This window comes from Elgaria multicarinata, chromosome 2 (genome assembly GCF_023053635.1).
Source record: "Elgaria multicarinata webbii isolate HBS135686 ecotype San Diego chromosome 2, rElgMul1.1.pri, whole genome shotgun sequence".
In the NCBI taxonomy this organism is placed as follows: Eukaryota; Metazoa; Chordata; class Lepidosauria; order Squamata; family Anguidae; genus Elgaria; species Elgaria multicarinata.
This window is the reverse complement of record NC_086172.1, coordinates 57,647,803-57,662,674: the sequence shown is the minus strand read 5'-3', so window position 1 is coordinate 57,662,674 and position 14,872 is coordinate 57,647,803. Positions and strand designations below refer to the sequence as shown.

Below are 14,872 nucleotides of genomic sequence, written 5' to 3'. Positions count from 1 at the left end.
GAACAGTTGGTTAAATGCTGAAGAGAACACTTCATTATTTATTTGATATAAACCTATTTCAGGGTTTATATCAGATAATGCATGTGAAATAATATATATATAATTATATATTATCAAGAAAACTATATAGCTAAGTATAGAATATCAATTAAAAATGGACGTTAAGATGTTGAGCCTTCTGCATGTTTCTAGGGAAAGAAGTTCCAATAATGTCAAGAAGTAGCGGAAGAAACCACTTTACAGAGATGAAGTTGGTTTAAGGAACGTCTGTCTTACTGGTTCACATTCACATTATACTTAAATCAAAGTCAGTCTGCACTTTCCAAGAACGAGGTCACTTTGCACTTACATGCACAATAAAACCAAGAATATACTTAAATGCTGACTTCTATTTTATAGTACCTGAATTCGGGAGCAGGAGGTCTAGCTGGTGCTTACATTCATGAGAAACATTCCCAGACTGTGAAACCAGCGTAAGTATGCTTCACATTTTCCTGTCTTAAGATCTGTGCTAAAATTGAAAAGTTTGTTGAATACATTTTCTCTACTTGTATGAGTGTTAGATAAAATTCAAAGATTTTAATGGGCTAAATTTGCTATGAAAACAATGCTACAAAACCCAACCCTATGAAAGCATGGAAATGTACACTAAAACTGCAATCCTTTTCACACTTACCTGGTAGTAACAAACACGTATAAGATTGTGCTGCAACAGTGCAATCCGATGTTTACACAGAAGTAATCCTAATGAATTCATTGGTAATTATTTTCAGATAAATGTGTAAACACACTTACTAGGGAGAAAGCACAATTGAACACATTGGAACATATTTCTGAGTAAACATGCATAGGATTATGCTGCAAACCAACAAGTGTTATTTGTGTTAAGACTTTGTGCCTGAAGACATCACTGTGATTTTGCATAGTGCTATTAGTAGGAAGTTAAATTGCTATAATATTGCCATTCTATATATTTCAAGATATAGTTTCACAGGTAGCTCAGTGTACACGTTTTTCAGGAAATGACTAAAGTTGTCAAACAAGCATTGCATTGCAATTGCTGTTTCAAAATTGTGTTAAGATCATGTACAATTCTGAAACAGCACTTTACACGCTTGCATGCGTTTTATACATACAAACTGTCTATTGCGCCTTCATTCATGGGGGCTGATAGCATCTTACTCACATGCAAGTAAAATATGGACGGTCTAGGTAGGGGTGTGTGAGAAATTTGTTCCATCAGGGTGTGGGTGTGGGTGGGTGTTTTAAATGGATTTAACTAATTTGCACCTCTTGGACCCAAATGTGGACTTGAATGCAATTTGCAGTCAGAAATAATGTACATGTCGAGCTTGTGAAACATTCTGCAAATCAACACAACATGCACACATTTGAAAAAAATGTGCAAAGGAACTTAAAGGACTACAACAGGCTTCTGTGTTGCTCTACTTTTAGGGCCTGACTATATTAGCATTTTGTCAGGTGTCTCTAGTTTCAAACTGGGAATTTAGAGGATCAGGCATCAGTTCTTTACTCACTATATTAACAAGATAGCTAGCCAGAGTGAGAGAAGGACAATGAGAGGTTCTTCAGGCCAGCAGAGAGAAACTTCTTAGCAGAGTTTTTCTAACTGGGGAATTAAGTGATCAAGAGGGTCATTTCTTCCTATATAAGCTGTGTGTCCACAGTGCTTGTTTTCAATTCACCCACATACCTCGACTACTGCATTGAGTGCTCCTTGTTGATTTAACTAGCCCTACTTTCTAAGGCTCTATAGCACTGATCACACTGAAGAAATTGTATTTTGGGCTTTGTTTGATACTCTTGCAAGTCAGCGCTAGAAGCACAATACCTCAGCTGAATCTGATAGATACAGGAATAGCTTTGCTGGGGGAATATAGTGTTGCTGCTGCTGCCGGGCTTCATGAAACTGTGGAAGTGGGGGAAAGAGCTTGGAAAAAGGAGCAGGCTTCCATATTCAGCATGTATAGGACAGACCAAGCCTGTGGGGATAGAGTACATACACATACACACATAGAACCACACACAAGAGAAATCTAAAGAATAGTTCATGACGATGCTTTAACGCAATGCAGCCCTGCATACAGCAATGGAGCACAGGAAGTTACCCAGCCAACGTCCTGACTCTGAGTGCAAGCAGGAAGTGGTGGTAACAGTGAGAAACACCACCCTAAAACTTACAAAATGGTGAGGAACAGCTATGCGACATTGCTGCTGTTGTTCATTATTTGGAAATAATATAATTTAGAACAGGTGCTCATCAGGGAAGTACACTGTTTCCAAGGTGTTTTTTTTTTAATAACTGAAAATGTAGAATTAAAAAAAAATGCCCAGAAATTTGGTGAAGAGACAACAAGGTGAGCTGAGCCACATTAGCAATAGCTTCATAGAAAAGTGATTATGACATTTATGCAACCATCTTCCACTTGGAAATCATAACAATAAACAATGTGCTATCTGGGGAAAAGATCACATTTTCTTTTATGCAAAACATTGTGGCTCCTCTTCAGAAGAACAACCTTGAATGTAGATATGTGGATTGTATTTAACAAATGATAAACAGTTGTGCCTTTTTTCCACGAAAACAGTGATGATGCAGTAATTCCATCCCACATACAGGCCATCCCGCATTCCTTTTGGGAATCTACTTTCTGTTACAAGCTTTTATTAAATTATACTTTTATCTCTGGTTGGTGAACGAAAAGAGAAATCTGTGGCTAATAGCCCTATAATAATGGCATGTTTTATTAAATTATATCTAGATATAAAGCTAGGAAGCATGAGGTGAAGATATATATTATCAAAGCCTTTATAATCTATGCAAATGAAGTGCTATTTGATGAGAGGCTTGTTGTATAAAAACACTTTTCAGTCCATTTATTACATACTTTAAGTATAGTGACATAATTATATAATATTTCTTTCCAGTGGCAATGTTTTAAGAAATTTCTGGTAGATATTTTGATGTTAGCTAGAATAAGGGGATCTAAATGAGGTTTCAGAGAAAATAGGTATTATGGTGCAAGCACTGCTGAATTAGATACAATGCCTTGGCTGTCTAGACAGATAATAATATTATTCACAACAGTCTAGACACAATAATTCTGATTAATTCTTGGAATCATCTTGGCCATTGCAATTGAGAACTCATTATGGGACTTAAGAGCAATTTAGAAGCTGATTCTCACAAACTCTGATTTGCTTGAGATAAATGTCAGAAGTTTGATACTCCTTTAAATGCTTTCTTTGTTTTCCATTCACTTGTCTTCCTTACTGTATGATTATATTCCATGAATCTACCTTGGTCTGCATGATTATATTCCATGAACCTGCCTTACTTTTTCTCTGAGCTTATACAAAGAATTATATACCTCATTATATAATTATAGACACAGTTACTGTATATATTGCAATTATAGTTGTGCAAATATTCAGAAATAGCTTTCTTCCTGTAATTTACATCATCCAAATTAAAGAACTGAAACTGATCTGGGGTGTCAAAGGTTAGTGTTTCTTATAAAATACCAGCAATGTGAATTACATCCTATTAGCTGTATATAATGGCTGCAGTATCTGTCTACTGTTCTCCAACTTTGTTTGACATTTGCAGGTGTATACTTAAAATATTCTGGGAAGGTACTATTTCTTTTGGAGAGGGAAGGCAACGCTCAGAAAGAACAACCATGTTGAAGATTACTGTGTAAATTGTAAAAAACCTGTATGTTTGGGAGCATTAGTTTTTTATGCTCCGTAGGAATTTAATAAAGTCAGGAATTCATTTCATAAGGAAGATAACAATTCACTTTAGGATTAGTAACAACAATTAAGCATTCCCATTTTGGCATGCACCCCTTATTCCTTTGAAAGAGGGTGACAGATACTGCCTATTAGTAACTTTGCCTGCTGCTGGAATAATAATAGTAGGGTCCCAGTCCTGTACATTAAAAATGTAGTCCAAGAAACCAGTTGGGGAAACCGTTTTGGGCTGGGATGGCTCAGTTATTTTCTTCAGTGTATAGGGCAAGATATAGTCATATCTGAAGCATGGTCCTGAGGCCAGTGTGGGCATGGGGATCAGATGGGAGAGAACTCTAGCCCCCCTAAATCATGCTATTGAGTTCTTGCGGGTGTAGTCCTATCAAGATGCCCATCAGCCTCTGAAGTCGGAGGTTGAAGGGCATTCTATGCAGAACAGGAGGAGTGTGGAGGCAATCTGAGCTTCACCTGCTCTGTATTTTTGCTAGACAGGCATTTTCATCCATCTAGCTGGGGCTCTGCAGAGCCGGTGGGAAGATGGACTCCCCAGCCCCCTCCCCACCTACAGAAACACAGTTTTGCTGCTTTCCAAGGTTGCCGGTGCAATTTTCTCTGACCCAGCTGCGAGGGGGAGGGGGTGGGGATCACAGACTCTTGCATCCAAGGTTGGAGCACTGTCTGTGACCTCAGATCCAGGAATCCAAACTATCCTATTTGTGTAGCCTTGAAAACTTGTGTGTCCTCCTTCTAGTTCAGACTACATGAAATGCACATTAATGCAGCCTTCCTATAGCCTTAAAGAGGTAGTTATTCTACACTATTTCCTTTTATTCATTCTTTCTTATGTATCTGACTATCTGCCAGCAGAAGAGAAACCAGTAGAGAAATGGATTTCCTCTCCTTCCTGCAGCCTTCTGCACAGACCACAAATCTACTCCAAAGGGCTGGGGGACCCTCTGAAGCAGATTTGAGAGATGGCGGAGACTGCTGTGGGAAGAGAATAAGGGGAATTTCTATTGCATGAACAGAAGTCCACTTGCACAACGTTGGATTTAATCTCTGCTCAGATCTCATCACACGGGAAGAGTTGTCTGGAACCCTCTGGAACAGTATGGGAGGGTGGCACTAGTGGCTGCAAGGAAAGAGGGAATTGGCAAAAATTATCCACCACATTCCCTTTTTGAAGCAGGAAGACTTTGCAAGGACTGGACAGAACAGCCTTCATCCAGTTCATGATAATTTTGCATGTATTTTCTTTTAAGTCTTATCTGTCCCATTTCTGTGTGGATATTTAAAGAAAAATCCTTTTAAAATATGCACTGTTTAACCAACATCATTTTTTAATATATATATATATATATATCTTTAAATCTTATGAAGTGGTAAGACTTTTTCTTTCTTTTTTTAGGAGTTCAGGCTTTGTTAGAGTAGCTAGGAAGTATGGGACTTAACGCACAGGATGTAAATGCTTATGAAAATGGTCTAGAAGGGGTGGTGGTATGTTATTATGTGCTGTCCCTTCCTGGATAATTGTGGGGAGGGGGGAAAGGTGGCTTCATCTATGAACTGATGGGGGCCATCATCGCCCCACAACCACACACACACACACACACACCAGCACAATGTCCCTGGTAGCCTCTGCTGTAACCAGGTCTTTCTACGGATAGAACAAACCTTTGTGAACCGCTCAGAGAGCTTTGGCTATTGGGCGGTATAGAAATATAATAATAATAATAAACCCTTTCCATTCACAATGGGGATCCAACTCATATTGTCTGAGGTCATTTTGTAATAGTAGTAAAAGAAGAAAAAGTAGTATGTTATAGTCCCATTGGTGTTATAGTCCCATGATATACAGTCACATTAATAATATACATATTACTATCGAAAATCAACAATGGGGAAGACAAAGGCAAGGGAAATTAGGTGAGAAAAACTGGTTATACCTGGTAATGTGAAATCTTTAAAGTTAGCCTGTGTAGGTATTTAGTATTTATTTGGGACTATAAGATCAGTCCTCAAATTGTTCATCTTAGTCTGAAGCAATCACTTCCTCGTCGTCTTTCTCTCCTTTTTGTTTTCCACCCACGTCACCAGGATGTTTCAGGTCTCCCAATAAGGCAGTGAGACAAAAGCGAATTTGTCTATGTCATAGTATTCCATTTTATAGCTAATTTAAATGCAGAACAATTTGCCGTATGCTATACAATCAAATGGAGTGGAATTTAACTGCTATTGAAGTAGCAGACGTTATGCTGTGTCTGGAAGGTCTTTAATCGTCATTTGGATCAAGGATGACACCCAGTGGCCAGACAGGTTCAATGTATAACTGGGACTATGATTTCATTTCTTTGCCTTTTAGCCTCTTCTTAAATGAGTAATTAAATTCCTATCCACTTGATCTCCTAGTTGTCATTTAAATGATTTGATCAATCGTTTTCACCCTGTGGCCAATATTATGGTAACCTTTCCCCCTGCTTAATATAGATTTTTTAAAAATTCTCATCTTTCATATTCTCTTCACATTATTGATATTTATAGGAAAGTAATTTGTCTGAAATTTATTAAATTAAAACATATGCTGCAAATTATAGCTTTCTTTAAACAAAATGCCAATGGGCTGTGCGACTGAAGGGTCCTTATTCTTGTTACCAGTAAAGCAGTTAATGCTTAATACATCTTATCAAGATGTATTAAGATGCAATTGTGCTTTCTAATATAATTTGTGTTGCTTTGGTTCAGAGATGCATATTAACATTAAATCTTTTCAAAAACACTAGGCACAAATTAACATCCTGTGCTGCAAGCCTCCTTTGCATTCAGGGTCATTCATATATTTCCCCCTTACCTTTGTTTCTCAATCCATAGGAACTACATATTAATAAGGGATACTATTGATAAATTTTGTGAAAGCCAGCATGATCTGTATTGGGACCAATTCTTTTCAATGTGTTTATGAATGAACTGGAATTACCAGTGAAGTGGCCAAGTTTGCCGATGACACCAACTTATTTAAGGTGGTTAAAACAAAAATGGATTGTGAGGAACTCCAAAAGAATCTCTCCAAGCTGGGAGAGTAGAGATCCAAATGGCAGATGCAATTCAACGTAAGCAAATGTAAGGTGATGCACATTGGGACCAAAAAAACCCAACTTCAAATATAACCGGTTGGGATCTGAGTTGGCGGTTTCCAACCAAGAAAGAGATCTTGGGGTTGTGGTGGACAGCTTGATGAAAATGTCCACCCAGTGTATGGCTGTTGTAAAGAAGGCAAACTCCATGTTAGGAATTATAAAAAAAAGAATTGAGAACAAAACTGCCAGTATCATACTGCATTTATTCAAACCTAGGATGTGATCACACTTAGAATATTTTGTGTCACCACAACTAAAAAAACATATTGTAGAGCTGGAGAAAGCACAGAGAAGGGCAGCTAAAGAGTTTAAGGAGCTGGAACATCTCCCCTATGAGGGAAGGTTACAACAACTGGGATTGTTTTGCTTGGAAAAAGGAAGGGTTAGGGGAGACATGATAGAGGTGTACAAAATTTTGCATGGTGTAGAGAATGTGGATAGGAAGACATTTTTCTCCCTCTTTCAAAATACTAAAACCCAGAGATTCAAGACAAATAAACTGAAGTGCTTCTTCACACAAAGAGCCTTGTGTGGCGCAGAACAGTAAAGCAGCAGTTTCTGCAGCTGAAACTCTCCCCACGACCTGAGTTCGATCCCAGTGGAAGCTGGTTTCAGGCAGCCGGCTCGGTTCAACTCAGCCTTCCATCCTCCCGAGGTCGGTAAAATGAGTACCCAGTTAGCTGGGGGAAAGGTAATAACAGCCGTGGAAGGCAATGGCAAACCACCCCGCTATAAGGCCTGCCAAGAAAACGTCAGCAAAAGCTGGCGTACCTCCAAGAGTCAGTAATGACTCAGTGCTTGCACGAGAGGTTCCTTCCTTCTTCACACAGCACATAGTTAAATTATGGAATTCACTACCACAAGATGTAGCGATGGCCACCAATTTGGATGGCTTTAAAAGGGGCATGGATAAATTCCAGGAGGAGAAGGATATCAATGGCTACTATCCCTGATGGTTATTTGCTACCTCCATATCCAAGGCATTAAGCCTGTGAATACCAGTTGCTGGGGAACATAGGAGGGAGGGTGCTGTTGCACCGTGTCCTGCTTTGTTGGTCCCTGGTCGACAGCTTGTTGGCCACTGTCTGAACAGAGTGCTGGACAACATGAACCTTTCATCTGATCCAGCATGGCACGTCTTATGTTCTCATAGGAAGCTAGGAAGAAATAATGAGGTGAGATTAATTATGAATACAAAGGTTCAGAGAAGTGTAGATTCAGTAGGGTGTTAGATTCTTGGGAATATTAAGAGAAGGCTACAACATGAGGATGGGTTTTCTCTTAACCAAGATGAAACAAGACTGATGGTACTTAAATTCCTATATGCAAAAGCTAGGAGCCTAAGCAGAACGTCAGCATCTCATATTTAATAGTACACAATAACATTGTGATACAAAGTATATTGGAACTAGTGATGGGGAACCCTCCATTGGGACCAGGAAATCAGACAAATATCACCAAAACATTAAAAATGCCTCAGTTTATTCTGAGCCCAAATGCAAAAAAAAATTACAACTTCAGAAAATGATAGTATCCAATCCCTTCCCCACCCACCCCTCCAAGCCGCTTTCCCCCATCCCCTTCTCAAATCCTTCCAAATTGCTTCTCACCTACCTGCTCATCCTACTTTCTTACCTGGCTCCTGGCTTTGGTGGTAGCAGCAGCAAGACGACTCCCATCTGCCCTATATCTGGGAAATTTAATTGGATATCAGCCCTTGAGAAAACATCATTTCCCAATCTGCTTTTGCTATATAACATCATACTAGGCATCAGAGTGGAAAGGAGGGAGAGGCCAATATCCAGTGTAGGCAGGGGAATAGCCCCTATTTGAGTTGAGGGAAGTTTGAAGGAGGCTTGGCTCAACTTGAATTTGATCCTCTCTATTTGAAAGGTTGAGGTTTATAATTCATAGAGACTCTCCAATCTCAAACACGTTTCTATCCCTAAACCTAGTCCTTGTTTTCAATGGCAAAGCTTAGCTTTAAGACATGTAAAAAGTTAGTAAAGTAGAGAGCATCTTGAGCATATCGAGAATGGTTTTGCTGCCATATGTAGGTCTGGTTGAAAGAAGTATGTCATTATACTTTTTTTCTACCTGATTTTTGAGCTCATGTGCAAATACATACAGGCCTGTACATAGTTGTGATTACATGGTTGCACAAATTGTTTACATTATATATAGATGTTTCTGAGTGTACTTCAATGCACACAGTGCTTTCTAGTTGAACACTACTGACATATATAGACCCAAGGATTGAGTGTGCAAGGCCAATACCATCAAATGGAGGGAACACAGCTATGGCAGTTCATGCGTGGAGTATAGATCAGCCCTCAGTAATGACAACCATCTCCCACGTGTCTGACATATACAGTCGGTGACCAGGTCAGAGAAGCCATAATAATCTACAGTGTAACCATTTTAGAGATTAAGTGCTCATTTCATGCTAAAGAATGTGCTACTGGTACAAATACGTGTCAGTCTCTGCTTCACTTGGTCTGAAATGCCCGTAAGAAGCAGCAGGTCTTATTGGGTTTCTCCCATCAAAGGAGCACAATTGTGTTACACCACAGGTAGGAAGCAACTCTTATCAGCATATCAGCTGTGGCATCAATGTCGAGGTACCAAAGCCAGCCCTATAAAATGATGTCTATTCAGTGGTTCACAGGATGGATCCATAAGTAAGGCTTTTCATTACTTTTCTTACTTAACAATAAGAATTTTAAATACATTAAAAGTAGGATGCCTGCCAGAACTAAATGAATACTTAGCATCCATCTTCACATAAGATATTGGTGAGTACTCTTGTCACTTTCAGATGACAAATTTAAAGAATCACCACACATTGAAAGGTTCGCAGATGAGGTTTCAGAATAAATAGATTAAGTAGGAATATGTTGCTAGGTTTAGATTGGATCTGAAAGATCACAGTTTTAAAAATTGCTGATCCCTGCAATTTAAAATGCAAACTGCCTGTAACACTAGCCCCTCTTTTAGAAGAGGAGATGATCTCTAATGTAACACTGTCATTATATATATAGGCTCCAGACCTGAGCCTGGAAGACTGCTGAGCATGATTTCAGTACCATGCAAATTAATAGAGAGAGGATATGTATAAAATCAAGTATGGTTTGAGAGATGGGAATATTTTATCCTTTCACATAGTGCCAGATCTAAAGAGACTCTAAAAATGAGCACATATCAAGTGTCATGTTCTCTAAGTAAGTTGGATGAAATGAAACTGAAGGGGATAAAGGAATAGTGAGGAAAGGTCAGAGGAGTATTAACTAGTAGCAGGATGCATTGTAAAGCCATTGCTATAGTAATGCAGGAAAGGCTTTGCAGAATAAATGGTTTTGAAAAGAAATAAGAAAGGGTATGATGGAGTCTTTTCTTAATGGAGGACAGGAACAGGTGTTTTGCGAGACATAGCAAGATGAATTATAGAATGTGCGGAGGCAGGAGTGACAGAAGGCAACAAAGTGTAGCTAATTGGATGTGAGCTGGCACTGAGTCAGTGAGAAGGGCCTCTTGACTGAGCTGAATAACTTTCTAATCTGGATTTGTGCTGACTTGGACACCATAAGCAGAACTCACAACTCAACCCAGAATTCGAGCTTCACCACAAAGCTGCAGGAAGGGTTGAAACGACAGCCTTCAGTGAAGAGTAGTGACAGGAAGATTTGACTGTGTTGATTCCCAACTACATCAGTCTATGGTGAGCCTGTTGTTCGTGTGCATGCACTGTGACACTCACGATTCTGCTTTTGACATACCATTTCAAAAGCTCAAAAAATGGCATTTCCAATACTAAAATGACAATTAATTATCTGACTCATACATTTATTGTGGCCTAAAGTTCTGTGAACATGTAGGAAGTGTAATCTTCATTTACTAGGCACAGAGATAGTGAGAGAGAAATGTGACAGACCTACTGGTACTCAAGGGCAATGCTCTTGGGTACCAGTAGGTCTGTCACATTTCTATGCACAGCCTAGATATATACAGTAAGAACAGTGTGACTTCTTCATAAACCCAGTCACAGCATGTGATGGTAGTATCTTTTCTGCCACACTAATTTAACACTTGAAAAAGAGACCATTAAGTTGTGTAGTGTGAAAGATACCTCCAGTCAATCCTGATTAAGTATGAATTCAATAGAATTGAATTTGCTGATATATTCTAGGTCATCAGTTTCATGCTAAAGCCTCCCTTTGAAATATTTTTGTTAAACTATGACAACATAAGAAGAACCCTAGGGGCTGTATTCATGGTGCCTAGTTCAACCACATGCTTTCCCTCTCCCAGGGCGGCGGTGGGCAATCTCGATGCCGAGGAGGGAGTGCAGGGTTTATGGGCAGCCATCCAGGTCCCAGAGCTCCACCCTCTTCCTGATGGAAGGTGACCAATCGTTGGTCACCTTCCACCACTCTCCACCCCCTGGGTTAAACCCAGATTGGTCCTAGAGCTGCATTACACAGTGGAAGTGCTGTGTTGACATTTCTCTGTTTGAAAAAGTTGAGGTAAATCCCTGACTTTTCAGAACACAGCATTGCAGGGAAGCCTCGTGGTGGCTGCGAACCTGCGCTTGCATTGTCTGATGCAGTGCAGTTCCACCACCACCACCGCAGGGCTTTCCCGCATATAGACAGCCCCCTAGTGGATCCGATCAAAGGCCTATCTAGTCCAGCATACTTTTTCCCGCAGTAGTGAACAATATAGTTGCATATGGGAAGCCCACAAGCACAACATGAGGTCAACAGCCCTCAGTTACTGTTGTTCACCAGCAGGTGGTATTCAGAGGCATGATGCTGTCATGACTGGTAGCCACTGATAGCTTTATCCTTTTAAAGCTGTCTTAAGTGGATGGCTATTACCATGTCTTTTAGGCCTGGCTAAGATTCTTCACTGACTGCCTAAGGCAGATTCCCTGCTTCCCCTTTGCTGCTTTCTCTCCCTTTTGCACCTTCCCGCTTCCTCCCTCTCCATCCGCAGCAACCCACCTGCTCCTTACGGTTGCTGTTCCTCTCACTGAGTTGAAACCTGAGAAGGCACCAGACTCAGCTGATGGAGCGCCACTGCCTTGCTGTGGTAGGAATGTATGAGGAATTTGAGAAATCCATTTTTGAGAAAATCAGTTTTTACCATATTTTTCCCAGTTTGCACCTCCCAGGCACGACTATGGACCTGAACTCAAGCTGAGGTTGAAGTCCATACATTTCTGAACTTGTAATGTGATTCGCGGGGGCGGCGGGGGATCGTGTTAAAAATGTGTACATTTGGAAAATGTGCATGAAAAACGTGTACTTTCAGAAAACACGCACAAACATGCTTGAATCAATGTGAGAAAAATGTGTAGGCTTCAAGAATGTGCACAATTGAAGTATACATTTGAGGAAATGTGCATGAAAAAACAAAAAAATGTGTGAAAAAAGCAAAAGCAAAGTTCACATTCTGATATGGATACGAGTCAGAATGAGCTTGAAGATGGAATTTGATGAGGTCAAGACTTGCTGACTCACACATCCTGATGCTGTGGCAGGGAAAACATCTTTAAAATAGATTACTCCTGCTGCAGCAAAGCAAAAATAGCAATGTTCCTAGAGCTGATTGTGGCATCATACACAGTGTCTTGCTCTGAAGAAGCATGCCTACTCTTTTGTAGATGCACCACCACTATCATTTTTCCACAGCGGGAACATTTTTTTGTCTTTTTAGAAGCAGTTTTTCTTACCGCAGAAAGCTGGTGGTTTTCCTACAGTTGTGTGTGGTCAGATCGTGCCCCATTGACTTTCTCTCTGAGGAAGGATGTGAGCACTCTTTCTCAGAAAGAAAGATATTGGCAAGAAGCAACAGGAACAGTGCTCCTAGGCAGAGGTTGGTGGCAGAGGAACATGAGCATGTAACAAAAAAAGATTGGAGGCAGCAGCAGCAGAAGATAGGTGTGCCCTCACTTGGTCACCTGCACCAAATCTTCCATATGAGTTGAAGGGATCACCTTGGTTCATGATAGAGCAGACCCTGCTGTCTTGTGGGAACAAATTCCATAATTGCAGGTTCTGCGAAGAAGTATTTATTTTTGTCTTCCTGAATTCCATGTAATTCAGTTTCATTGGATGATCCCGAAGTCTAGTAATGAAAGACAGGAAGGGGGGGAACCTCTACCGCTTATTTATTATTACATTTATAGCCCACCTTTTTTTCCTCTTGCAAGGAACCCAAAGTGTCTTACATGGCAGTCTTCCTCTCCAACAACATTGTGAGGTCAGTTAGGTTGACAATCATTGGCCACATTTGGATGATCAGTGGGGGGAACAATGCACTATGGGTTGTTTCCCTCTGTCCACACTGGTTGCGTGACTGGCAGTTCCCTAATTACCTGCAACATGAGTTGCTGTGTCATCTGAATGCGGCATGGCAGGAGTGACTTCTCACTCACCCCACAACCCGTACTGCAAGCCACCCCCCTCTATGCCACATGTCAGGTTCAGTCAATAAAGTAAACCATGCAGAATGTAATTAAGGAAATGCCAGTCATATGACCAACCCGTGTAGGAGCAACAATCCAGACTGCATTGTTCCCTCCATTGATTGTCCGATCCCAGTCAGTGACTGGTCCAAAGTTACCCAGTGAGCTTCATGGCCAAGTGGGGACTAAAACCTAGATCTCAGGAGTCCCAGTCCAACACTTTAGCCTCTACACCACAACTGGCTTTCACGTAGCAAAGGTGTGTTGAAATGTGAGTTACTCTCATTGTAAAAGGAAGTTAATCTCCTTATGACATCTACAGCAGCCTTTAAGGGTATAAACTAGTGACTTGAAATGAAAGGATTATGGGAATTTATAAGTGTGGATTTAGATGTTGAGAAAAGAGGGGCATCATTATGGTCTGAAATTCTCTGAAACCTATCCTGCTGAAAGCTAAGAATGGATCATGTGTGGTCATGCTATGCTATTATACACTTCTTAAGAGTAGGGTAGATAGCCATGGCAGGATATTCTCCTAGACTGATCGTTAATATGACCCAATAGGGGGGGTGGGGATGGCATGTTTGCTGACCAGTTCAGGCAGCACATCAGAAGTCTTTGCCCACTCTTTTTTCCCCTTAAGCAACTGAATTCTGAATAGGAGCAACTTTTCCAAAGCTGAATCCTTGCAAATAAGTACAATTTTAAAAGATGAAAGGGTATATATAATGTATATATGTAAAGCAGCTGAGAGAATAATAGATCAGCCTTGGCAGAGGATTAAAGCAAAACGGTACATAGCCTAGTATTTAAAACGAAAGATTTATTATGAAGTCTTTAACTTAAAGCAGGCTTATCAGCAGGTAGGGTTTTAAACTAGAAGAAAGTTTGTATAATATTATAGTGGGGGTGCTCTAAGTACAAGAAATAGGAGATGTCTAAAAAGCATCTCATGTTTTTAATGATAGAAGCAAACAGCTATTCAAAGGGATGGGGAGACATGGCTTGCACACCAGGCTGTGCTTTTGAAAAAGGGCTTAGAATAACTTCATATGACTTCTTCTTTGCCAGATAGCTGAACTGCTTTTGTTTTGTTTTTTATTGTGTGGTCCCTGCTATGCTCATCAGCATGATTTTATCTTGTAAGCATGTGTGTGGGCAACCTGCACAAGGATTGCCAAAAGTAGCACATGCAGTAGGTGTTTGTGAGATCCCTGCACTTCATTAGTTCACTGGGCCTTGTTCTGGCATGAGACAGATCTGCACTTTTGCCTGCCTCGACCCATGTTATGCTGCAGCCTCCTTTCTGGGTCAACAGATTGAGAGGCAAAACTGCGCTAAGGGCGCTTTCTTATGTATGTGTCGACAGAAAAAAAAGCCCTTTTCTTTTCTGACTAAGCACGTATAGGATCGTCCCTAATTCATGTGGGTTGTTTGTGTACTGTAGTCTGTGCAAGTATTGCACTATATAACATTTAGCATTTTCATGAGG

General features: G+C 40.3%; 1 protein-coding gene across 2 annotated transcripts in view; it reads left to right on the top strand.

The window, feature by feature from the left end:
• Positions 1 to 14,872, top strand: part of KYNU (kynureninase) — a 122,928-nt gene that overhangs the window by 80,792 nt on the left and 27,264 nt on the right. For both annotated transcript variants that reach the window (XM_063116586.1, XM_063116585.1), the window contains exon 10: positions 400 to 473. In XM_063116586.1, the coding sequence (XP_062972656.1) occupies positions 400 to 473 (74 nt within the window). The remainder of the gene's footprint in view (positions 1 to 399; positions 474 to 14,872) is intronic.